Below are 26,096 nucleotides of genomic sequence, written 5' to 3'. Positions count from 1 at the left end.
TATGAATGGATACCAGAAAAATCATAAACAGGTAACAGAAGATAACAGGAAAACATGTAACTCTTAAATGTAAGAACTAGTTATGAGCAAAAGCATAAAATAGATAACTATACATGTGAATACTGGATTGTGCTAGTATATCCTTTCAGGAATAAATTTAAATTAGGGCCACATGTGTTACAGTTATAATGAGAGAACATCATCTTTGCTGGGAAGTGAATAAGGTGAATAAACACAGGAGATAATCCACACTGCTTGGTAAGAATGTCTTTTAGAGTTTGAGTTCATGTCAATGTAAGGAATACATCTTCTCCACACTCTGTAAATCAGAAACCATGGAAATCAAACCTCATGCTACAAATAAGTCACCAGCATTAGATTGCAGCTGAATTAAATAATCTCATCACAATAAACAGTTTCATAAAAATACACTTTACATAAATCAACTGACAAAGCTATTTTAGATGTCTAAAGCATAATGTTCTTGATTAATACAAGTGGATTGAGTAAGGTATCAATAATTACTAGTAACGGCTTGGATAGTTTAATCTCTGGAAAATATTAATATGTCCACCAAGGTGACTCTCCATGACAGTATGAGTTTACTAGGAAAAGAAACAGTTTATTAGTGATAAATGTTACTTACTGACTCCTTACTAGATGTTTTCTGACTACTTCAATACAGCATGAAGTTGGACTCATGTTAGAAATGATGCATCCAAGACTTCAGGCTTTCCTAGTTTAGATGCTGCTTTTTATCACTGCACACAGAGTATTCTGTCTTGGAATGATGCCTTCGTTATCATTGCCATCATTAAAATCGAGTAGGACACACTGAACAAGGAGGGGCATATGAGAGAGTTTGGAGGGAGGAAAAGGAGGTGGGAGATGTAATTATATTATTATCTCACAAAAATAAAAGAAATAATTTAGTAAAACTTAATTGTTGTAGCTCACTAGGTTTCCTAATTGCTGTACCCAGCAGGACTGCATAAGAGCTTGGTTGGACCACGGGCCTGAGTACTAGGTGTTTGTAAGTGTCTGCACTTGACTTAACTAGCAAAGGGGAGGTCTTTTGCTCCACCCCTTGGCATTGTTATAAATAGACCTTTGGAATAAAGTTCTGGACTGGTGGCTAAGGATCCAGCACACCCGAGTTCATCCTGTATTTTCTCTCCCCTCTTTATTTCTAAGTATCTTAACCCTCATTCCTCAAGAGTCCCTTGGGGTAAATAATGGTGGAGGCTGGTCCCCCATACTGAATGACAGAATAATCACATTTTTAAAAAAATATGTTACAAAGAGGAAAGTAACAAAAATTACCTCATTTTGGTCACATTTTCAAGTAACTTTTTTTTTCATTCATATATGGATGCAGGTATTAGTTGATATTATTGAACATGATAAGACCAATAGATAGCAATATTATAATAATAAAAGAAATTTGAAAACATGCTTTATCATCTAGTGTCAAATGTGCTTATCAATTAGTATTAAGTGTGTTGGCTAGCATAATGATGAACATTACTTTTTAATTCATAATAATGTGGATATGAAGAGTTAACTAAAATTTGCACAAGTTAAAAAAAAGTAGTGGAGTTAAAAGTCTCAAGTCTGTAGCTTAACTTCCCCACTGTTTTCTACAATATTGATGGTGGGGTTTGCTGTAAAAGTGGGAACAGTTGCTTTCTCGGGTAGTGAGAAGATCCGTGGGGAGGGACATGCTGTGGGGAATTATGGTTATGTTTGTGAGTTCATGTGCAAAAGAGAAATACAAGAAGGGAAGGGAGAATCTGGAGAGTATAAGAAACAGACAATCATGGACTTTGAGGGGTATGGGGAAATGTTGCCTCTCCTGGACCCCAGAGCATCCTGGGAAGAGACTGAGAAGAGAGTCCTGAAGCCAAGGGCAATGCCACACTGGCAAAGCTTAGAGTGAGCCTCAAAAGCCTAGACGACTCCAGTGCAGGACTATAGGACAACATGCTTAGGATCCCCTAGTCATAAAATCGCTGTCATCACATGCTCTGCTTTATTTGCACACTCGGGTGTTAAAGAGCCATCCCAGAGCCCCCTTCACCTCCTTATTCCTCAGTGTGTAGATGAGGGGATTAAGGGTCGGGGTCATGACAGTATAGAAGAGAGAGATGAACTTCCCATGGGTGTGGGCATATGAACTGTTTGGCTGGATATAGATGGCAGTGATGCTTCCATAGAAGAGGGACACCACCATCAAGTGGGATCCACATGTGCTCAGGGCTCTGTGCCAAGCGTGGGCTGACTTGATTTTCACAACTGCCTTGGCTATGTGTCCGTACGATGTCAGTATCAGTGCTAAAGGTAAAAGCAGCAAGACCAATGAGGCCACAAAGAGCTGGACTTCATTGGCATGAATGTCCACACAGGCGAGCTTGATCATGGAGGGGACCTCACAGAAGAAATGGTGTAGCCACAGATAGCCACAACGGGGAAGCCAAAGAGTGACTGTTCCCTGGATGAGAGCATTTCCTATTCCACTGATCCAAGAGATCCCCGCTAGAGCCCGGCAGAGCTGTGGATTCATCACGGCTACATAGTGCAGAGGTTTTCAGACAGCAGCATAGCGGTCAAAGGCCATTACTGCCAGGAGAATACACTCAGTCGAGCCCAGAGTCAGAGAGACATAAAGCTGTACTGCACAGCCTACAGCCGTGATGGTCTTGGCTGGTCCTTTCAGGTTCCACAGCAGTTGAGGGACAATACTGGTGGTAAAGCAGATGTCCACAAGGGAGAGGTGAGTAAGAAAAAAGTACATAGGGGTTTTGAGTTTAGGATCTATTGAAGAGATGAGAATAATTATTGTATTTCCTATCAGAGTGAGAAGATAAGAGATTAAGATAACTATGAAGAGTGTTCTTTCCAGCTCTGGCTGGTCTGAGAAACCCACCAGAATGAAGTCACTGTTGACACTGCCGTTAATCATCCCTGTCACCTGGTGTGGACAAGGAGAAAAACATTATAAATTACTAGACAGTCACAATATTAATGTCCATAAAATAATTTAAAGGGCTGACACTAAAGAAATTTGCATTGACTTATAGTTCAAGGTCCTTTAGAAGCTGAAATAGATTTTGTTGCAGAAAGAATGCGAGTCTTAGAGAAGCCACTGTAGAAGTAGTCTTTGCCTGAGTAGTAGCTGTTCGGAGCTGAGATGTTTGTCACAGAAGAAAATACATCAAAAGAATAAATGTATTTGATCCATTTATAACATAACAATTAATTCAGATTAAATAACGTGTTAAGTGTCTTTAATGTTTAGTATAAATATTAATTATTTTAAAAATCTGAATTGTTCAATTACAACCTTAAAACTAGTCATTTCTTTTTAGTTTCAAATACTAACAATAAGTTCTGGAGATTACAAAGATGACTTTTGAGGTAAAATATCAAACATTTGTGTATGGATGAAGCTGTATTAACATTTATGTCAGGGATTTTTAATTTTATACATACATGAGTTCAGAATTATGTCCCTTATGAGAATCATTAGCTCATCCAGCCTACCAGCTACTCACTTGTGGCAAACTGGATCAGACAGTGGGTTAATGCAGCTCCCCTCCTCAGCTGTGTGGCGGTGGGTGGAGTTACTGGCTTTCTGCTTTTATAGGTTGAAAGAGAGGGTGAGTGAATCTGAATGTAGGGCATATTTGCCAGTATAACTTGGGCTCCTCAGGCAGATGGAAGAGGCTGCTTCAGTGTGTATCTAACATTAATTTTTTCTCAATGAAATAAAAGGAACAACTTTAAAAAACTTGAAATATTTACAAATGTGAACTTCTAAGGTGGAGTCTCTGCTTCCTTTGTGCCCAAAGACTGTTATTATGCCCGTGTGTAATGCAATTGGTACCTGGTATCAGTACAACCACTCAGGCCTTAAAATTCTCCCTTAATTGCAATTTAATATTCTGTACTTGTTTTATTTCAGAGAAAATTAATTGTGAAAGTAACATATGAAATAATTCTTAATTATTGATTAATTTCATTTATTATGTAAAACTGTTACAAACTCAGTGAAAAATTAAGTCTGGGATGGTCAGGTAAGGGATCTAGACATCCAATAACCAAAAGCCATGTGAAGTACCTGAGTGATGCCTGAAAACAGGGAGAGGGCTATACAGTGATAAAAAGAATATGGAAGAACCCCTAAGGAGCAAGCCAAGGTGTGTATATGCTAATATCATTCATACATCTAGGCTTACATGTGTACATTGTTATTATATATGCATATACATAATATGCACATCTATTGTATTAACTTATATTGAATGTAGCATATACTGAATATACATATAATCTAATTCTAATACAGGCATTCACAGTTACATACACAGGCATCCATACAAACACAAATACATGACTATCATTTTCTCACTTTGTTGCCATCAAAGGAATGAAATGAAGGCAGACATACCACTCCTGCTCTGCTCCTGGTTGTGGGCATCTTATCCACCGTGGTCAAGTAAAACTTTATATTCTAAGATACTCACAACACAGGTAGCCTTCAGATAATGTGATAAGACAAATTCATGGCCATAGACCAGTTCTCTATTTATTAAAATATGCTCATCTTGCATTTTTAGAAGAATTGTTTTTCTTCCTATGCACTCCTAATCACACATGAGCTTCATGCTCGCTTTTCACCTAAGTAATCGAGCACCATGTGAAACCCAAGTATTGTAGAGAATCACACACGTGTATAGACAAAACCAAATCATATGTAGTAGAAAACTAGTTGACAGAAGATAATTTCCTTCACTTTTTCAAATGGATAATGTTGAAACAAAAGTGAAGTCTGAGCCTCAGAGCTCACAGTGATTACCTTGAATGGCAATCAGTGTCTTAGGCCCTGTGTTGATTCTAGGGCTACTATTTGAGGATGTAATTCTCTGACGACCAGGAAACCAAGAGAGATTGTACAGGAATACAGGCCACTGTGCTGGAAATGTCCCAGGGACACAGATCTCTCATTATGGTAATTAACCCCATGCACTATTGCATCCAAAGCTGAACTTTGCAGAAGGCTATTCAAAAGGAGATCCTGTTGCTTCTCTTATCTTTCAAAGTTATTTAAGTTTATGGAAAAAAACCCAAATGTATTAACTTTTGCATTCATAACACACTTATATAGAATTTTTAATTTTTCAGCTGTTTCCATTCTAAGTTTCCATCAGGAATTTATTTAGCATATGTATATGTACATGCTTACTGTGCAGACGACTTAAAATTTATATAACGGTAACTAAATGTATTACTACATCCTTTCTTCATATCTACCCTGGCCATATTTGCTTATGGTTTACCAGGCCCTGGACAGCCATTGCTATGAATTTAACCAGGTGTAAGCAAAATTATGTGTTGCTATTTTTGTCTCTGCGTTAATTTGCTGGGGACCAGCCTCAGCAGTTCCAGGGGTCCGAAGGATGGGATACCTGGAAGGCACAGTAGTAACTCAGAGACAGTGCTCGTGCAAGCTGACGGGTCACTTCGGGCTTCTGCAGTTGCTAAGCAGCTTCTTTTCTACAGCTTCTTTGGCTTCTGCTTTTGTCCTGGTAACCTCAGTCTTTTATTATCATAAGTAAGGGGAAACAGAAAGAAAAAGGGGAAATCACCCAATACAATTGTTCTCATGATTCAAAAGGTTATTCTTAGAAAATCACCAATATAATCTTCATCATCTTTTACTAAACACGGGGACTATCCCAAACTTAACACCAAAGCAAGCATAATCTATTTTTATTATTAATGATTATACAATCTTCTGAGCATCTGGCCCAGAGGCTAGCAACATGCAGTTTTGCAAAAAAGGTAAAAATAAGAACAGTGGTCAATGTACCAGTCAGTCATTTCCTTCTCACACAGCCTGCTCCAACCACAAGACCCTCACAGCCACCTAAGTTCCTCCTCAGCCCTCTGCAAATGCCAAACCCCATGACCTGTGGGTCACAATGACTTCAGACAAGAAATCTGTCAGTAACTTCTTTCCTTCTATATCACAACAATTCCAAGGAAGACCTGATCCAATTTTCAGAGCTTCCATGAAAGGAAACTCACCTTTTTGGCAGCTCTTTTAAATCTAGGAACCCAGTAAAACTTGGAGCAATCACTCCACCAATTGCCACATTGTCTCCACACTCCTTCAGAAGGAATAAAATACATCTGGATTAAAGTTGCCATCTCCATTTCTTTATGGAGGCCACTATTTTCCTCCTGTTCTAGGTTCCCACACTTTTAGTTTGTCATCCCATCTATATGTTACTCCATCCACAGTCTTCAGCCAGTACCCTTTAGGGTCTCAAGTTTTACACAATGCCCTTGGAATATCCTCAGAAACTCAATTATTCATCATGGACAATTTGAATCATACTATGTGCTATAGTTGACCAAACCTTCAATCCAGTTTATCTAAGCCTGAAAAACTTCCCCAGGTTGCAGGTTCTTTCCCATGAACTGCATAACTGCCTTAACCCCAGCCTGGGTGATCATCTCTGTATAATTTCCTGTGAAATTTACTTCACTCCTTTCCTGTATCACAGAAATCACCATTGATCTAGGAACACAGAACATGAAGATCAGATAGAAGTAAAAGATTAGCATTACAAGAAGTATTTATATGGAGGAGGACATGACATGTGCACACCATAAAGCATGACCTAGGGACACATAGGCATTTCTACGTTGGCCCTCTAGAGGCATGCTAAGCAGATCTGGAGGGGAATGCATGGAGGGTTGATGGTCCATAATCTTGGGTCCCCTATTCTCCAATCTCTTCTGGCAGCTCGTCAGTCATTTTATATGCTATCCCTGGCATTAATTCAACACCATCTTTATGAGAATCATTCATTTTGGCTCATGTTAACAGCAGAGTACAACCTCCATCATGGCCACACTGGATTTTGCTATTTTAATAAACCATAAACCACTTATCTATAATGGTGTTATTAGCTATTTTTGTATTTCTGAGTTTTGTCTTTAATAAAGAATGCTGCTCTGGATATATTTGCATGTATTTTGGGGTAAATAAAACTTTAAGTATTTTGCTAAGAGCTTTTGGCACCAGATTGTTTAGTCACAAAGTATATATGCACCCAGAGTTGATGGATCTGTGGAAACTGGTGTATCGTCCATTACACTCCACATTGACACTCTGCAGGCAGATACCCAGCATCTAGGTCACACTCAGTGCTGTCTGCCCTTTTAATTTCAGTCATTTTGATAGTATGCAAAAGGCATCACACTATAATCTTCATTTGCACTGCTCTGATGGCTAAGGAAGTTGACTAGCTGTTAATCCTGAAATATCCCAGAGGAAAAAACAGTTCCAACATTTTGGCAAAATTAAAGCAAGCTTTTATTAAAATGTTAAATACTGACTGATGGAATTTGGTCAAGACCATCACCTAGAAACTTTCCAGGTGAGTGGCCCTGAGTCATGTGTTGTCTGAGGCTCATATAGACAAAACCTATTGTTTTCCATACTATCTCATTAGGCTTTGTTGTCTATCTAAAAGTATCAGAGATACTTTTATATTCATCCCTATGCAAAATCACCTCGTTTCTACTTGATTCAAACAGATGTGAATGATTAGGAAGCAGTTTCACCATTAAATCTCCTTGAAAAATATGATTCATGGATACGTAAGAGGACAAGGAAAACAGATATGAGGATATGGAGTAAAATACGTGAATGAAGGCTCTTGCCCATTGTGTTTCTTTAGGTAGTTTCTATGTCCTCTCACTGCACTATTTTTTTAAACAACAGGAATGTGTTTAGCTATCTAAAGTCATTGCCAATTCTTGGGCTTCAGAGTTACCAACTAGATAATTACTAAGCAAGGTGATTACCTGGGCCATTACCATGTACTCACGCAATGCTGAAAAGAAAACTATTGCCACTAGATCTTGTAACTGTTTCTTCTTGGCATATTTCCAGCATGCATTTTAGCATTTCCATTGGTACCAAAGAAAATAAGGGACATCGTTTTGTCAAAGTGGACCATTTCATAATTGAATCCAGTTAGAAAAGACTAAGACTTGGGAAAGTATTTGCATTCTGACTTGGATATTTGAGGGAAAATTACACACTTTCCTTGAAAAGATTGCTTTGGCATGTGGGATGATTATTTATATCAGATACTTAATCAAAGAGCTACAGCCACTGGGCTATCCTAAAATTAAAATTTAGAAAATATATTTTTATGATTATATTTCTTAATCTTTGCCAATCAATAGTTTAAGCTACACTTATTCAATCTAAACAATTTGAAAAGATCATTGGATTGCTTACAAAAGATCACCAATACTGTAGATTTCGCTCTGTATACTGTGAATGTGTTTCTCTGACTGGTTGGTAAATAAAGTGCTGATTGGCCAGTAGCCAGGCAGGAAGTATAGGCGAGACAAAGAGAAAGGAAAATTTAGAGAACAAGAAGGCTGGGTCAGGAGATACTACCAGCCACCACTGCCATGAGAAGCAAGATGTAAAAGTACCAGTAAGCCACAAGCCACATGGCAACTTATAGATTAATAGATATGGGTGAATTTATGATATATAAACTATATAGCAAGAAGCCTGCCACGGCCATACAGTTTATAAGTAATATAAGTCTCTCTGTGTTTACTTGGGTCTGAATGGCTGCGGGCCTGGGTGGGACTGGAGAAAACTCCAACTACACACCAACATTTCCTCAATGTTATTACTTCATCCACCTTCACTAATTAATTACATAATAAAAACAATATTGTAGTCATATATAATTTCTCAGTTATAGTTCTATTATTTTAAAATGTGTTGCTTTTATGTTGCATTTTTCAACTCTGTGAAGCTGTGTTACTTTGCCTGTCTAAAACACCTGATGGTCTAATAAAGAACTGGACAACCAATAGCAAGACAGGAGAAAGGATAGATGGGGCTGGCCAGCAGAGAGAATATATAGAAGGAGCAATCTGGGAGGAAAGATCAAGGAAAGAGAAAGGAAGGAGGAGGACTTCAGGGGCCAGTCAACTCACCACCCAGTTACACAGCCAGACATGGAGTAAGAAGGAAAGAAAAGGTATATAAGAATAGAGAAAGATAAAAGCCCCAAGGCAAAGGATAGATGGGATAATTTAAAGTTAAGAAAAGCTGGCTAGTAACAAGCCAAGCTAAGGTTGGGCATTTATAATTAAGAATAAGCCTCATTGTGTGATTTATTTGGAAACTGGTGGCAGGCCACTGAAGAGCAAAAACAATCAACAACACTGCTCCTGCTTAAAATTATGATTATTATTACTGTACCTGCTTCTAAAACCCTTGCTTTATATCTGTCTCAAAATCTTATTTTATATGTACAGATATGTGTGTGTATGTATATGTCCTGTGCATTTCACATAATCTTTGCCTGTAGTCATCATTTTTTTTCAGTTCACTGTTTGTCCACAGTGCTTACACAGTTGATTTGTATATGACATTATTAGACAGCTTGGCACATATTTCATACATTTTTAATATATAATTTTATTAATTCTTTGAGATTCCATCTAAGTTTGTGTCCACATATTTTTTTTCCAGGGCTGAGGACAGAACCCAGGGCCTTGCACTTGCTAGGCAAGCACTCTACCACTGAGCTAAATCCCCAACCCCAAGTCCACATATTTTTAAAACACGTATAGTTGAGCAGGGGTGGGGGGTTGGGGGAGAGGGGGAGGTGGTGGGGTAGTGGTGGGGGTGTACACCTTTAATCCCAGCACTCGGGAGGCAGAGGCAGGCAGATCTCTGTGAGTTTGAAGCCAGCCTGGGCTACTAAGTGAGTTCCAGGAAAGCCACAAAGCTACACAGAGAAACCCTGTCTCGAAAAACTAACAATAATAATAACAATTATTATAATTATTATAATAATAATAATAATATAAAATAAATCAATAAAACACATATAGTCCATCTAGTGCTGGCTGTATACTCTGGGGAGTGTCACCATTCATTGGAGCACATTTCACCTACAGGGGTCACAACCTTAAAGAAACTCCCAAAAACTCCCAATTATTTCTACTAAAATCAGGAATGAGACAAGGAAGTCCACTCTCTTTCTTCCTGTTCAATATAGTGTTTGAAATCTTAGCAAGATAAATAACACAAATGAAGGCCATTAGAAGTACAAATGTAATAAAAGAAGTCAAAGTATATTTATTTTTTACAAATAATAGTATTTGAAAAATAAAAGACTCTCAAAACTCTCCTAGAAAACTCTTATAGCTGATCAACATTCATCCAAGTAGCTGTATACAAAATTAATACACAAGAATTAGTATCCTTCCTCTATACAGATGACAAATATACTGAGAAAGAACTCAGAAAAAAATATTGTTCACAATAGTCTTAAGAATATCTTGGAATAAATATAGGAAAGTGAAAGATTTCTACATTGAAAAATTTAAGACACTGAAGAAAGAAAATGAAGAAGCTACCAGAAGATGTAAGACCTTCCATGCTCATGGACTGGTAGAATTAGTATTCTGAAAACAATCATTCTACCAAAAGCAATCTACAGACTCAGTGTAATCCCTATCAGTCATGTCTTTATATGAATTTAGCATATACATTTTGTATTTGCTGTTTTCACAATTTGTATATACCTCTTATTTCATGTAATGGGTCATTAAGTATTTTTTTTTATTGTTTTACTTCTCTATTTTGCTTTTCTTTTTAACCACACTGCCAAAATAATCAATTTTGTTTGTTCTTTTCAATTGTTATACTATTTGAATTTTTACTTACAGTAATAAAATCAGAATCATCAAGAAAGATGATTCAAAGAAAGAATGACAGTGTCTAATTTTAGCAGCCCAGCATGTTTCACCTTACCAGGCTTTTCTGACCAGCCCAAGCTGGACTCAACTCTTCTTCTGGCCCTTTCTGTCACTGATATTGTGAAACTCACAGAAAACACAACGATCATACTTGTGTCATTTTTGAACTCCAAACTCCACACCCTGTGTACCTCTTCCTCTCCAATTTCTCCTTCCTAGACCTATGTTTTATGACAAGTGTTGTCCCCCAGATGATCTAAAATTTCAAGGACTGAAATAAGACAATCAGTTATGCTATCTGTGTGATCCATCTCTACATTGCTCTGGGACTGGGCTGAAAGTGATGGCCTATGTCCCTGTCAATATTATCTGCTGACTCTTGTACTATGGGGTTGTTATGCAACCAAGGTTTCTCTGGCAGCTGCCTGCCTTGGCCTGGATTTGTGCTTTTATGGTGTCCACAAATCAGACCACTCTGGTTTTCCAACTACCTCTGTGTGGCCATCATGTGGTGAATGATTTTTATGTGTAAAGAGCCTGCCCTGGTGAAAATCACTTGAATGGATACAACACGCCTAGAAAATGATGTCACAGCACTCACTGTCCTCTAGGCAGTGTTTCCTGTAGGAGTTATTCCATTCTCTTATTGCTTACATTGTTAGGAATGTGAAAGTAAAGTCAATGGATGGCAGGAAGAAAGCTTTTAGTGCTGTGGGTTCCATTTGATGGCCATGATTTTTTTCTTTGGAACTGAAATTTCTGTTTATATGCACTCAAGAGCAAGTGCATGCAAGTACAGAAAGTTTCTCACTCATATATTGTAGTGACACCTCATTTAATTCTACAATCTACGTCTTGAGAAATAAAGAATTAAAATGGACAATAAAAAGGTAGAGGGTCAGAGATGCAAGTTAGAGAGACAGTCTCACATTATGTGACAGGTTTTGGGTATTGGTAGACATTATATAACTATGTCTTTTCTTTTCATTTATAGTAGGAACAGTCAAAACTGCTAAATAAAAGTAGGCAGAAAATGAAAGAGATTCCATGATAGAGGGAGACACCATAGGCATAGAGAGAAACCAGGTACTAGGGAAGTTCCCAGAAATCCACAAAGATGGATTTCTTTGACTACTAGCTATAGTGGAGAGGGTACCTGAACTAGCCTATCCTGGTAATCAGATTAGTGAATACCCTAACTGTCATCATAGAGCCTTCACCCAGTATCTGATGGAAGCAGATGCAGAGATCCACAGCCAAATACCAGGCCAAGCTCCAGGAGGCCAGTCAAAGAGAGAGAAGAGGGGTTCTATGAGCAAGGAGTAGCAAGATCATGATGAGGGAACCTACCAAGACAGTGAAACCAAACTAGTGCGAACTCATGAAATTTAGACCAGTAGCTGTCTTGGAGCCTCCATGGGACTGGACTAGGCCCTCTGCATAAGTGAGACAGTTGTATAGCTTGATCTGCTTAAGGGGCCCCTGGCAATAGAATCAGGATCCATCCCTGGTGCATGAGCTGGCTTTTTTAGAGCCCACTGCCTATGGTGGGACAACTTACACAGCCTTGGTTCAGGGCTAGGGGCTTGGACCTGCCTCAACTGAGTGTATCAGGCTCTGCTGATACCCCACAGGAGACCTTGCCTCTGAGGAGTTGGAAATGAAGGTTGGGCTGGCTGCAGAGAAAGGCTGGGGCGTGGGGGGAGGGGAAAGGATCTGTGCTTCATGTGTAAAGTGAATAGAAAATTTCTTAAAAATGGAAAGGAAAAAAACAAGATTACACAAAAGTAGGCAGAAAATTTTAATAACATCTCAATACTAGCCACTTTAAATTCTTTTATTTCTTTTCTGGATATGTTATATCATCTCTTTTAAGGTTCTTCTTAAAATTGTATGATGAAAATAAGACTGGTATGTATTCACATTCATAAATCATGATTATTGCTCTAATGAATGACGGATGACATGTCTGCAGGGTGACAAAGTGATTTTCTTGTTATAGAAATAAATTTTCAACTTTATGGAAGGACAGTTTTAATCATAGGTGCAGAAGTTTTTAGATCACCTGAGAATGCTTCCTACTACTACTATGGTCCTGTATGTGGTAGTACTATAGGAAGTGAGTTTTCTCTTTACCTTTATTTTTATTTTTTATTAAAAAATTTTTTATTCATTTTCTGTACCAATCACAGTTTCCTCTCTTCCCTCCTCCCACCCTCCGTTCACTCCTACAAGAAGGTAAGGCCTCCTCTTGGGGGTCCGCAGAGCCTGGTACATTCAGTAGAGGCAGGTCCAAACCCCTCTCTCTGCCTTAAGGCTGTGAGAGGTATCCCACCATAGGTAGTGGGCTCCAAAAAGCCAGCTCATGTACCAGGGATGGATCCTGATCCTACTGCCAGGGGCTCCTTAAGCAGATCAAACTACACAACTATATTGCTTATTCAGAGGGCCTAGTCCAGTCCCATGGAGGCTCCACAACTGTTGGTCTAAATTTCATGAGTTTCCACTAGTTTGGTTTGGTTGTCTTGGTAGGTTTCCCCATCATGATCTTGATGCCCCTTGCTCATAGAATCCCTCTTTCCTCTCTTCAATTGGACGCCTGAAGCTCAGCCTGGTGTTTCTCTGGCTGTGGATCTCTGCATCTGCTTCCATCAGTTACTGGAGAAAGGCTCTATGATGACAGGGTATTCACCAATCTGACTACTGGAGTAAGCCAGTCAAATGTTCAGTAAGATCTACTAGAAAGCCTCCACTGTCTTATTTGAAATGTCTATCCTTATCTTTTTCATCGGGGGCTTTTCGGCTAGGTACACTCATGCATTTTCTGATCAATCAGTCTCACTCAGAAGAGGCTGAGGAGATGAGTCTTTATTCAGAATGAAGAAAAGAAGATGTAGATAAGGTAACAGATGACTCCTTGAGGTATCCTTTGTAAGTCTGAAACAGCTGTTTTCATCAACCTTTGCAACTAAATATTGACTCTACAACAAAATACATAAATGCAAATTCAAGCATTGTCACTAATTTTCAGTGTGTAAAAGTTTTCAATAAATAGAGCTTTAGAAACAACAAAATTGCATATTTGTTATTCATAAAACACATTCCTTTATGATATAACTTAACAGAATGTGTAACATGATTTTTCTTCATGTTGAATATAAAGATTGCATTTCTTCTAATAATCTGTATAGTGATTTGGGCCCCTTTGAAAATTTAAAATATTCACATTTTTACCTAAATATTCACAATATTTACTTACAAAACACTTCCTTATTGACTTTACATATATACATGATGTTTTTTCCTAAATACTGATTTTTTAAAATTCTTTTAGCAGATATTAATAAAAAGGATCACTTAAATGCAGATAACTAACTCTACATGAATGTGAGAGGCAGTTGTGTAGGTACTTAAAATTAAATTATCACATTGGAGAACAAATGTGGTTTATGCAGAATATAGATCAGCTTAGGCGCTTTATCTATAAAAAAATGGCATTTCTTGGAGGTGGAGAAATGGCTCAGTGATTAAAAGCACAGGCTGCTTTTCCAGAGGACCTGGGACCAATTCCCCACTCCCATGTGACAGCTCACAATTGTCTGTAACTTTAGTCCCAGGGGATCTGACACCCTCTTCTGGCCTCCCAGGTACCAGGCATGCATGTGGTGTGCAGGCAAAACACCCTTACATATAAAACAAAAATTATTTAAAAAGAATGGCATTTCTTGGTTGACATAATTAGTTTACATTAATATAATAGGGATAATCACATACAAATAAACATTTTATTGATATATTAGGACAAGCAAATACATGAAAAGTAATGATTACCTTAATCACTTAAAATATATTCATCTTAAAAACTTAATTGAAGGACCTATATGACAAGAACTTTAAATCCCTGAAAAAAGAAATTGAAGAAGATGTCAGAAAATGTAAAGATCTCCCATGCTCATGGATAGGCAGGATTAACATAGTAAAAATGGCGATCTTACCAAAAGCAATCTACATATTCAATGCAATCCCCATCAAATTACCAACACAATTCTTCACAGATCTGGAAAGAATAATACTCAACTTCATATGGAAAATCAAAAAACCCAGGATAGCCAAAAGAATCCTGTACAATAAAACAACTTCTGGAGGCATCACAATCCCCGACCTCAAGCTCTACTATAGATTTACCGTAATAAAAACAGCTTGGTACTGGCATAGAAACTGACATGTGGACCAATGAAATCGAATTGAAGACCCTGACATTAACCCGCACACCTATGAACATATAATTTTTGACAAAGAGCCAAAAATGTACAATGGAAAAGCATCTTCAACAAATGGTACTGGCATAACTGGATGTCAATATGTAGAAGGCTGCAAATAGATCCATGTCTGTCACCATACATAAAACTTAAGTCCAAGTGGATCAAAGACCTCAACATAAATCCAGTTACTCTGAACCTGATAGAAGAGAAAGTAGGAAGTACTCTTGAACACATTGGCGATCACTTTCTAAATATAACACCAGTAGCACAGACACTGAGAGAAACAATCAATCAATGGGACCTCTTGAAACTGAGAAGCTTTTGTAGAGCAAAGGACACGGTCAACAAGACAAAGCAACAGCCTACAGAATGGGAAAAGGTCTTCACCAACCCCACATCTGATAGAGGGCTGATATCCAGAATATATAAAGAACTCAAGAAATTAGACATCAAAATGCCCAACAGTCCAATTAAGAAATGGGCTATAGAACTAAACAGAATTCTCCATAGAGGAAGTTCAAATGGCTGAAAGACATTTAAGGAGTTGCTCAACATCTCTAATTATCCGGGAAATGCAAGTCAAAATGACTCTGAGATAACACCTTACACCTGTGAGAATGGCTAAGATAAAAAACACAGAAGACAGCTTATGCTGGAGAGGATGTGGAGCAAGGGGAACTCTCCTCCACTGCTGGTGGGAATGCAAGCTTGTACACCCACTTTGGAAATCAATATGGTGCTTCCTTAGAAAATTGGGAATCCATCACCCCCAAGACCCAGCTGTAGCACTCTTGGTCATATACCCAAGGAATGCTCAATCACACCACAAGGACATTTGCTCAACAATGTTCATATCAGCATTGTTTGCAGTAGCCAAAACCTGGAAACAACCTAGATGCCCTTCAACTGGAGAATGGATAAAGAAAATATGGTACATATACAAAATGGAGTACTACTCAGCAGAGAAAAATAATGACATTATAAGGTTTGCAGGCAAATGGATGGATCTAGAAAAAATCATCCTGAGTGAGGTAACCCAGACTCAGAAGGACAAACATGGTATGTACTCACTCATAGGAGGATATTAGATGTATAACAAAGATGACTAGACTGCTACACAACTCCAGGGAGGCTACCTAGAAAACGGGACCCTAGGAAAGACCCGGGGATCACCCAATGATAGAGAAATGGATGAGATCTACATGAACAACCTGGGTGACAGTGGGCGCAATGAAGGGCAAGATTTGAGGGAAAGAAAGCTTAGGGGAGCAGGAAATACCAGCTTGATCAAGAACAGAAAGAGAGAATGAGGAATAACAGACCATGATAAATGAAGACCACATGAGAACAGGAATAGGCAGAGTGCTTGAGAGGTCCCCAGAAATCCACAATGATATATCCTCTGTAGATTGCTGGCAATGGTCGAGATAAAGCCTGATCTCACCTAGTCTGGTGATCAGATGACTAAGCACCCTAACAGTTGTCTTGGAACTCTCATGCAATAACTGATGGAAGTGGATGCAGAGATCCTCAGCCAGGCCCCAGGTGGAGCTCCAGGTGTCCAACGGTCGAGAAAGAGAAGGGACTGCAAGAGTGTGAATGGTTGAATCCAAGACTGCAAAAAGCACAGGGACTAATAGCCCATCGAAAGAAAGCACATGAATTATGAACCAAAGGCTGTGGAGCCCCCAGCTAGATCAGGTCCTCTGGATAAGTGAGACAATTGAATAGCTTGATCTGTTTGGGAGGCACCCAGGCTGTGGGACCAGGACCTGTCCTTTATGTATGAGCTGGCTGTTTGGAACCTTGTGCTTACACAGGGACACTTTGCTCAGTCTGGAAGGAGGGGATAGGACCTACCTGTACTGAATCCACCAGGTTTAAATGAATCCCCAGCGGTGTCTGGAGGACATGGGAATGGAGGGGAGGTGCTGGGGAGGACAGGGGAACGCATGGCTGATATATAAAATTAAAACTCATAATAATAAAAAAATGCTAAAAACCTTAATAAATTAATAATAGTATACCCATATAAGCTGAAAAATTAATACTTTCACCATATTTTTTATGTTTTTGTAAGTATTGTAGCTTCTGGTTAGATTGTTGTTGTTTTTTTAAAGGCTTCCTTTTGCAGGCATTATTCCATAAACTCATGCAGAATACATACAACCTAGCAGCTAAGGATGCTTCCTATTATCTCTATTTAGATGAATCTAGAAACTTTGCTAATTGGTTTTGTTCTTCCCTGATGATTTTTCTCCACGTATTTTACAAAGATATTTTTGCTCATAGGGTGCTTTATTCCATATTCATATTAATCTTCTTGATTCGAATCTCGCATTTAATTTTCTTGTTTATAACATGCAATGGTATGTTGGGTTACAAGGAGTTCTTCTAGTTTTAAGCTGGTAGCTGGAGGATACTTCACTTTTGAAGATCATCTGTTCCCTTGATGTCTTCAATATCAATGCTATTGTAGATTTAAAAATTCATGGGCAAATGAACAGCTGTAGGCTTTTCTAGACATCTTTTCACATACTAAGCATACCTTATAATTACTTGAGGATGCCATTTTGCTATGCTGTCTTGATTTTTTTTTAAAGGAATTAAACTGTATAAGAAAGTCAGACTTAATTTACAGGAAACAGTACTGTTGTTTTATGTCATACCACAATTTCCAAATTTTATATTCTATAATCTATAATACTAATTTTCAAAATTAGAAAATTGGAAAAAAGTACAACACTACAAGCCCCATGAGTTGTTGACCTAATTATAACTACAGCAATGTTTCTACTCTTGTATATCTTCAATTCCAGGATACACTGCAGAGTTAGAGTTAGCCTTTAGTTATTATATATCTTAGTCAATTCCAGTCTGTGATAGTTCATTAGTATTTTATCTTCTGTGACTAAACTTTTGAAGACAAATCATCAGTTATTTTGCTGGAATGTCTCTAAATTTGGTTTTGTCTAGTTATTTCTCTTTTTTTTAGGCTGAGATTGTGCATCCCTCAGTTTAGCATCAGAGAGGGTGCATGGCATCTTAATAATCTGGTTAAGGAGCTCCTTTCAGTATGCAACAGAATTATCTTAAATAGCTTCCTTTTGTATTTCCTTTTAAAGTGTTTTCCTTTTGTAATAGAAGTCATAGAAGCAATACTTAGAGGCTATGGAGATATTCTGTGTCTCTTCAAAACTTTTGACATTGATTTTTGCACCTCATTTAATTTTTTCTCAACACTTCTGCCTTAATGGTCCTTACTGCATGGAAATAGGCTCAGAACGCTGGATCTGAGGTGTGGGTAAATATTGCCTTTCTGCTTTGGTGAATCATGTCTGCAACAGTTAGTACTGCAGTTTCAGTGTGATAATTAGTTTTTTTATTTCTTCCAGACTTTATGCACACTTAATTAGAATTTTATTTTTGTTTTGCTATGCACATAGAGACTTAAGATACTCATTTTATTTTGTGGATTATAACAACTTCTACCATGAGTTGTTTTGTGGCTCAAATTTTGCTGCTTCATCTTTGGCCATTGAAAGTTCCTTCATGTTGGCTCCTGTGTCTCCAGCATGCTGCATCTTGTCTCCAACGTGTGTGTGTGTGTGTGTGTGTGTGTGTGTGTGTGTGTGTGTGTGTGTATGTGTGTGTGTACAATTTCCAAAGTTTTTTTTTTTTTTGTCTTGTCTTTCAAATTAACCTACCACTTCTCCAGTGAGTTCTGGTTTCTTTTCTTAGGGAATGAAAATCAGAATCTTCTTGTCTGACACTTGCTGATCTTTTACATTAGTCTTACGTCACTTGTACATCTGCTTCACATAGACAGAATGCACAGGTGGAATGCTGAGTAGTCCTACTCAACAGGTATTTCAGCCATTTCAGTCTTTGTCTTCATCTTTTCCATACTGACACATGACATAAATGTATATATTTTATATGTGAGTTTATCTGTAACAGTGATGTTGAGAATCACCTGGCTGGGGTTCTTTTCTTCTACTCAGCTAGCAATCATATAGGAGAGGAGAAGCTACTCCTCTGTTCACAATTCCAGGCCCTGAGTGCCCAAAGCCTGAAGTGTGGACTGAGATAACGGTGCACAGATCAAATGTTAATACACCACAGCCCTGAGAACTAGCTGTTTTAATCCAATGCAATGGTTTTATATGTGCTGAGTAACATAGAATTGTAGCATAACAAGCTAAGATCACTTAGAAGGAATTTGTTATAGGATCTTCAAATGTATGAGTCAAGATTCATCTGCACATATGTAAATTTATAAATTTTAGAAAATCTTACAAATATATCAATGAATTTTAGTTTATTTTGTTTCTTCTATAATATCACTAATATTTCCTTAAAAACATTTACATAACAGAACATGTTGACAACTGTTTCTTATACTTTTTCTTTAATTGTTTGTAGCATATAGTTTCAAAAGTTCAGAGTTTTCTTTATTGGGATGTTTACATGTTTTGTAAACAAAATTCAGAAAAGAACTATTTAATTCTAGATCATATGCCTATAATTATATATGAAGAATTTAGAGACTTTATGAGAAAATATACCCTGCTTCTTAGAGTTATTAAGGAATTATCATGTTGTGAGAATCTGTTTAAGGGCAGAAATCACAGGTGCATCAGGGGCTGGGCAGTGGTGGAGAACATATACTGAGAATTTTCAAGACTTCTGAGATGGCATCAGGTGATTTAAATTCTGTCTAGACCAAAGTATTTAAGTAAATGGACTAACCTACTAGAATTCTTTAGTAGCAAATGTTTTCCCAGTATTTGCAGTTAGAAACAGTGTTGGGTAAAGAGAATACTCTTAAAACAAAATGATGGTTATTAAAGATTCTTATAAGAGAGCCAGGAAGAACACACCAGTTTTTGTTTGTTTACTTGAGAGGTTATGCATCCTTTCTTATAAAGAAACTCTTCGTGATTCTTGGTTACTTCAGTTACCTTTTCATTGTCAGGACTTTCTGAGGCCCAGAGTTCTCCTCAGTGCTGCTTTGACTTCCTTGTTCCTTAAACTATAGATGATGGGGTTCAGCATGGATGTCACCGCCGTGTAGAAGAGGGCCAAGATTTTATCCATTCCTGGAGCGCGGCTAGCCTTGGGCCTCAAGTAGGTGGCAGATGTTGAGCCATAGAAGAGTGTGACTACAAGTAGGTGGGAGGAACAGGTAGAGAGAGCTTTATGGCGCCCCTCAGGTGAAGGCATCACCAGCACTGCTACCAGAATTCTGACATAGGAAGAAATGATCAGTAAAAATGGGCTGGATATGCAGAAGACTGCTGCCACAAAGATTGCAGCCTCATTTTGGGATGTATCTCCACAGGCAAGTGCCAGAAGAGGTGGAAGGTCACAGAAGAAGTGGTCTATCTCACAGGGTCCACAGAAGTCCAAAGAAAAAATAAAATTGGTCTGTCCCAACCCTACTATGCATCCCATTCCCCATGAAACCATTGCTAAATGGGCACATACCCCACGACTCATCCGGGTTGCATAATGGAGTGGGGAGCAAATGGCCATGTAACGGTCAAAAGCCATGGCTGCCAACAGGCAGCACTCAGTTATTCCAAAGAATATGAAGAAAAACATCTGTGTGGCACAACCCTCCCGAGAGATACCTCGAGCCTCACTCACAAGGCTCTGCAGCATCTTGGGTATGACAGAGGAAGTGTAGCCAATCTCCAGGAGAGACAAGTTGGCCAGGAAAAAGTACATGGGGGTGTGTAGGGATGGACTGGTGCAGATGGCAAGGGCTATGAGTGCATTGCCTGTCAGTGACACTAAGAACATGAGGAGGATGAGGGTGAACAGGAGGAAGCACTCTCCAGGGACCTCAGAGAACTTGGCAAATGCAAAGCGTTTGACAAACAAGCTGTTCTCCTGCCACAGAGAGCAATTGACAGTCATCTCCTGGAAGAGAGAACAGCAAGTCATCAGAAGGATTCTTGCAGATGAGGAAAATTATTCTCTCTCTCTCCCCGATCTCTCTCCCTCATGTGTTTGTGTAGTGTGTGTACATACATTCACTTATACATTTCAGATGCCAATTTCAAATATTTTTCTTAGTCAATCTCCACCATATATTTTTTTAAACAAGGCTTGTTACATAACCTGGAGATACTTGTTTTTGCTAGACTGACTTGGGGATCTGCCTGCTTTTGCCTCTTATACCCTTAGCATTGGAATTACATATATATGCCCAGTTTTTCATGGGCAATGGTGGTCCAAACTCAGCTCCTCACAATTGTACAAGCACACCACTCACTGAATCATTTTTCCAGCACCACATTTTATCAATTTTAGAGCCTCAATTAAATTAGGAATTTGTTAGGTGAAATTTATTTTTTTTTAAAAAGTCAGAAGTTGTCACTTACCCTCACAAGTTTTTCCAAGCAAATCCTTTCCCTATTCAAACTACCAGGTCATTTTTCCAACATGTAACTTACTTGTCAAGCATTAAATGGCAAAATATTATCTGGGAAAGGTAGAATATCCTTTACTCCAAAGCACTGGTAGGTTGAGGCCCCAAGTCACTGTGAGTCCAATGATAGCCTGGATTAAAGAGTGATACTGCATTAACAAAGAAAAACAGCATATTGGTGATCAGTTGTCCCTTTACACTCTTTTTAGCCAATTGTCAATGTTAGTATGAAAAGTTATTTTTGTTTCCTCATTCCTGTCACCACTTGCTGTCTTTTAACCATTTACTTAGTAAGAATTGAGCCTGACCACTTTGCACTTACTATTGTTGATATTCAATTTCAACCACTAATAAATTTTACTTTTACTTAAGTAAGATGTATCTTTTAATGGTGGAAAATTAAAATCAAATAACCATTCAACAAACTAATCATTACCAAATTGCATAAAACCAGGGTGTGTCCTTGTCACTGAACATGTAGATGAGATGGTCAGAAAAGATCCTTGAGAACAGAACTATGAGCTGAGCTGAGTAATAAGGACCAGGCCTTCAGGAGCACCATCATCCATTATGTCAAATTGGTGTGAGAACCTCAGCATGAAGCTAGTTTATTTATCTTAGTATTTTCTATCTTTATCAGACTGTGTTTGCTAAGTAAAGGATGTCAGATTAAAATTTAAATTTTAAAATTTGATTTATGAAAATCTATGGATCAGGGTACTAAAAGTTAATTGGAACCTAACAAAACAAAACATGAGCCTGGGTCTTGCTATGCAGCCTAGGCTGCCTCAAAACCAACTTCCCTGCTATACCCCATACACTATTCTCCAGGCACTGCCCAAGTTTTCAGAGTTCTAGGATTACAGGCAAGAGCCACCAGGCAAAACTTGACAGAAACCTTTACCTTACACATTTTGTAAATGGACTTCATGTTTCAGTTCTGTCAGACCACTCACAGTTTTAGTATACACAGTGTTTGCATGTTTCTTTCTTCTTGCTCATTTTCTCATAGGCTGATGCTTCCTTGATTGTTTACCTGATGAACAGCTCAGTCCCAGCACAGCTTTGTTCTTTCCTGGAATCTCCTTCCAGTTTCTGTTTCTTTCCCTCTGCACCATTGGTAACACCTTCTAGAATGGTTGATTCAGGCTGCAATTGCTGTGACAATAATTATAGTACCTTACCATTCTGGTAATGATTCCTTGCCAAATTCTTCTAGTTTATAGCCTCAGAGGTAGGCACAGTATGGGATTTTCCTTATTTACTTTTGTTTATCACTACATCCAACACTTTTACCAATTGGGTAAGTCCTTGATGTTGCACAAATTCTAATGGTCTTAATAAAAACCTGGAGCCAGATACTGGGGTAAATGCTGAAAGATCAGAGATGCAAAGGAATAAGCCACAGCCACTTCTTACTTCGCCAATCCATGAATCCTCTGAGTGAATGCCTCTGAGTCCTCAGGCAAAAGGGGCCTGACTTTGCTTTCCTCCTGCCTTATAGTCCTCTCTCTGCCCAGTCATATCACTTTCTGTCTCAACCTTTGAAGTGCTGGGATTAAAGGTATGTGCCACCACTGCCTGGTTGTTTCTCTTTTAAACTGGATTAATCTTGTGTTGTCCAGGGTGGATTTGAACTCACAGAGATCCAGAGATCTCTGCCTCCTGAGTGCCAGGATTAAAGGTGTGTACTACCAATGCCTGACTTCTGTAGCTAATGATGTGGCTAGCTCTGTCCTCTGATCTTCAGGCAAATTTTATTAGAGTACAAGAAATATCATCACACCTCTCATGTATAAAGAAAGGAAATTTCAGTGTTTAACTTTTCTCTGGCTGCCTGTATAGTCTGCCCATTGCTGTACCTTATATTCTTTGAATTTCAGTCTCATCCTTTTTGAAACTCTCAAGTGGGATGTATTTTTCTCTCAATCTGACTATTACTTTTTTTAAATAGGCTATGGTAACAAACATGGTTTGGTAATCACTATATAGACCAGGCTGGCCTTAAAGTCACAGAGATCTGTGACTTCTGCCTTCTATTTCTGCCTTCTCTGGGTGCTTGGATTAAAGGTTTGCACCACCATGCCTGTATCTGATTATCATTTCTTAATGAGATATTCCTTAATAGTCTGTAGTTGTATTAAGGTTTGAATTTTTGTATTCACAGTTTGAAGTGTTATCTGTCACATATCTAAATACATCACAGTTTCTCTGAAAAAGGCACTGCAGAAGGTACCATCAGCCTTGTCTGTCCTCTTCTGATTACTTGGTGTAATCAAATATCATCAGGTCATGCTATGTTATATGTGTTTAGATGGTATCATGGTTTATTCACATTGATATTGGACTCCAGGGTATATTTTTTTAAATGTGGGCTTTGGAGTTACCATCTTATGCATTCAAACATGCTAGCTATGTTCTTACAAGCATGTAAAATGCATACTTGACACATACATGCACATGTACATCCCCACACATGTCTACACCTCCATGAAGACACACACACAAATGCTTACCAAGTAAAACAATGGTGCAGAATATTGGGGAGGGGGAGGTGTGTGAGTTAAAACATTAATGAAGACCATGCTGGGATAAAAAAAAAAGTCACATTTCCCTAAATTGTCTGCTTAAAATTTACTGGTTTACCAAAGGAAATTATGGTAATATATTCTGCATTACTTGCTCAGATGAAAATTCATAAAATTATTTAGTTTGTCAAATGCTCATTATTTATCAACTGCCCAGACATGACTACATGTGTACATATGCACACAAACTATCACAATAGACTCATCCTGATATAGACAACCTTTCAGGAAAGCTCACATTATGATACCTTATACTTGTTGCTCATTGTTATTTTAATTTCTGGTTCATGAGTTTTCTACCAATCTTTCACTGTGGAGAAAGGAAAAGTGAAAAAGTACATACACATGAATAAAAATGTCACCAGAATCTTGCATCCTGGAGAAAAATAGTTGTAGGCTATTTTAATGTGTTCAATTCTATGTGCATTGATCTATGAAACAGTTCTGAAATGTTAAGGTAGAGAACAAGTGAACTCACACAGCTCTTTTAAGCAGAAAGCATAAAATCTGTGATTACATAGATCCTCAATTCATTCATCTCTTAAGAAAATGGCTGATATAATGAGGGTTCTGTTAGGATTCATTTGAACATATATTAAAATATTTGTAAACATTTTCCCTGCACTGTAGTTTAAAAATATATATTTCCCATGTAATATCAAATTTAGTATGTGGCCAAATGAAAGAAATCAAGACAATGGTTTACTTTCCTTTTTTCTTTCTTTGTGACAGGGTATCACTTTGTACTTATTTTTTTTTTTTACTCAAAATATTTCCTTATGCATCCTGGCTCCTTCTTAGCAATGTTTTTTGTTGTTTCACAGACATCTTTGTTTATAGGGTCTGTTACATCATCTGCCAGTGAAATTTGCAGGTGAATGCATACCTGTTATATATTCTCACATGTGGAAGGAACTACACACTTTCCTCAGTGACATAAATATAGCGATGAAGGGGGAAATGTAGCTGCAAAGAAGAGTGTCTGACTAATGCTTAACTGGTGACTTCAAAAACTATCCTTTGTAAATAGCCTCACCCCACTTAAACGGCTGCAACCAAGTGCAAACGTCTATGAGGAGAGCAAGAGAGACTGGGGAACAGAGGTGGTCCTTGTGGAGGAATGGGTGGCAGTAATACTGGCAACCTAAAGATCTGTGCAAACCTAATCAATCTATACTTTTAGTACTTATAGGACAAATGGGAATATGTATATGTTATATGTATATTTCAAACCTTCCAAAGTTCAGGGTCATGGAATATCAGAAGGTCTGCAAATACTTTAAAAATAGTATCTGAAAAAAAATGCTACTCTGTCTAGAAATAAAAAAACCCTAAATCACACAAAATGAATGTATAGTCCTCAAGAGAAGTGAAAAATTTGAAATCAGTAAAAATTTTCCTTCTTTTTATTTGAAATTATATTGAAAGAGGCAAAATATGACTAAATTTTCTACTGCTTTTAGGTCTCCACCAGCTGTTGACTTCATCCTCAGGATGCTGAGATTAGTGTAGTAGAGTTCAGTTTGGAATTCACACCAGAAGATTCTATTTTCATAATGACCCATAGAAGGAAAATGATGTACTACATGCAGATACACACAGTCCACATGCAGATCTCAGGGCTCTTCAGAAAGAAGGAAGCACCAGAATAGATTGCAATGGATAAGCCTCTGTCTCTGATCTCATATATTTTCTTAAAGTAAAATTTCAGATTCATCAATTTGAGCTGTTTCAATATTGGTGGAATTATTAAGGCCACTCCACATAGTTAAAAGGGAGGTTTATTTTGTGGGGTAACTTACAAATGAAGGGATAGGTTTGTAGGGTCTGGCAAAGGTATGGCGCAGTCCGGCTGTGTTCTCTGGAGAACTCTGCTCTGTCTACCTCCAGCATCCCGGGTCCCAGAGCCAAGAGATACCTCTCCTCTTGATCCTGGGTCTTCAGCTTCCTCCCTCAGCCCCACCTTAATGGGACTTGGAACTTCCA

At 38.2% G+C, this 26,096-nt stretch overlaps 1 protein-coding gene and 1 pseudogene across 1 annotated transcript; both read right to left on the bottom strand.

Annotated features, from left to right (window-relative positions):
* Nucleotides 1–2,032: 2,032 nt before the first annotated feature.
* On the bottom strand, nucleotides 2,033–2,962 carry LOC118575924 (annotated as a pseudogene).
* Nucleotides 2,963–20,049: 17,087 nt separating this feature from the next.
* On the bottom strand, nucleotides 20,050–21,029 carry LOC118576036 (olfactory receptor 10C1-like). Its single transcript, XM_036176442.1, has one exon. The coding sequence runs from the start codon at nucleotides 21,006–21,008 to the stop codon at nucleotides 20,058–20,060; it is 951 nt and encodes a 316-aa protein (XP_036032335.1). The 5' UTR covers nucleotides 21,009–21,029; the 3' UTR covers nucleotides 20,050–20,057.
* Nucleotides 21,030–26,096: the final 5,067 nt, after the last annotated feature.

This window comes from Onychomys torridus, unplaced genomic scaffold (assembly GCF_903995425.1).
Source record: "Onychomys torridus unplaced genomic scaffold, mOncTor1.1, whole genome shotgun sequence".
Classification (NCBI taxonomy): domain Eukaryota; kingdom Metazoa; phylum Chordata; class Mammalia; order Rodentia; family Cricetidae; genus Onychomys; species Onychomys torridus.
This window is presented reverse-complemented; position numbering and strand designations above follow the sequence as displayed.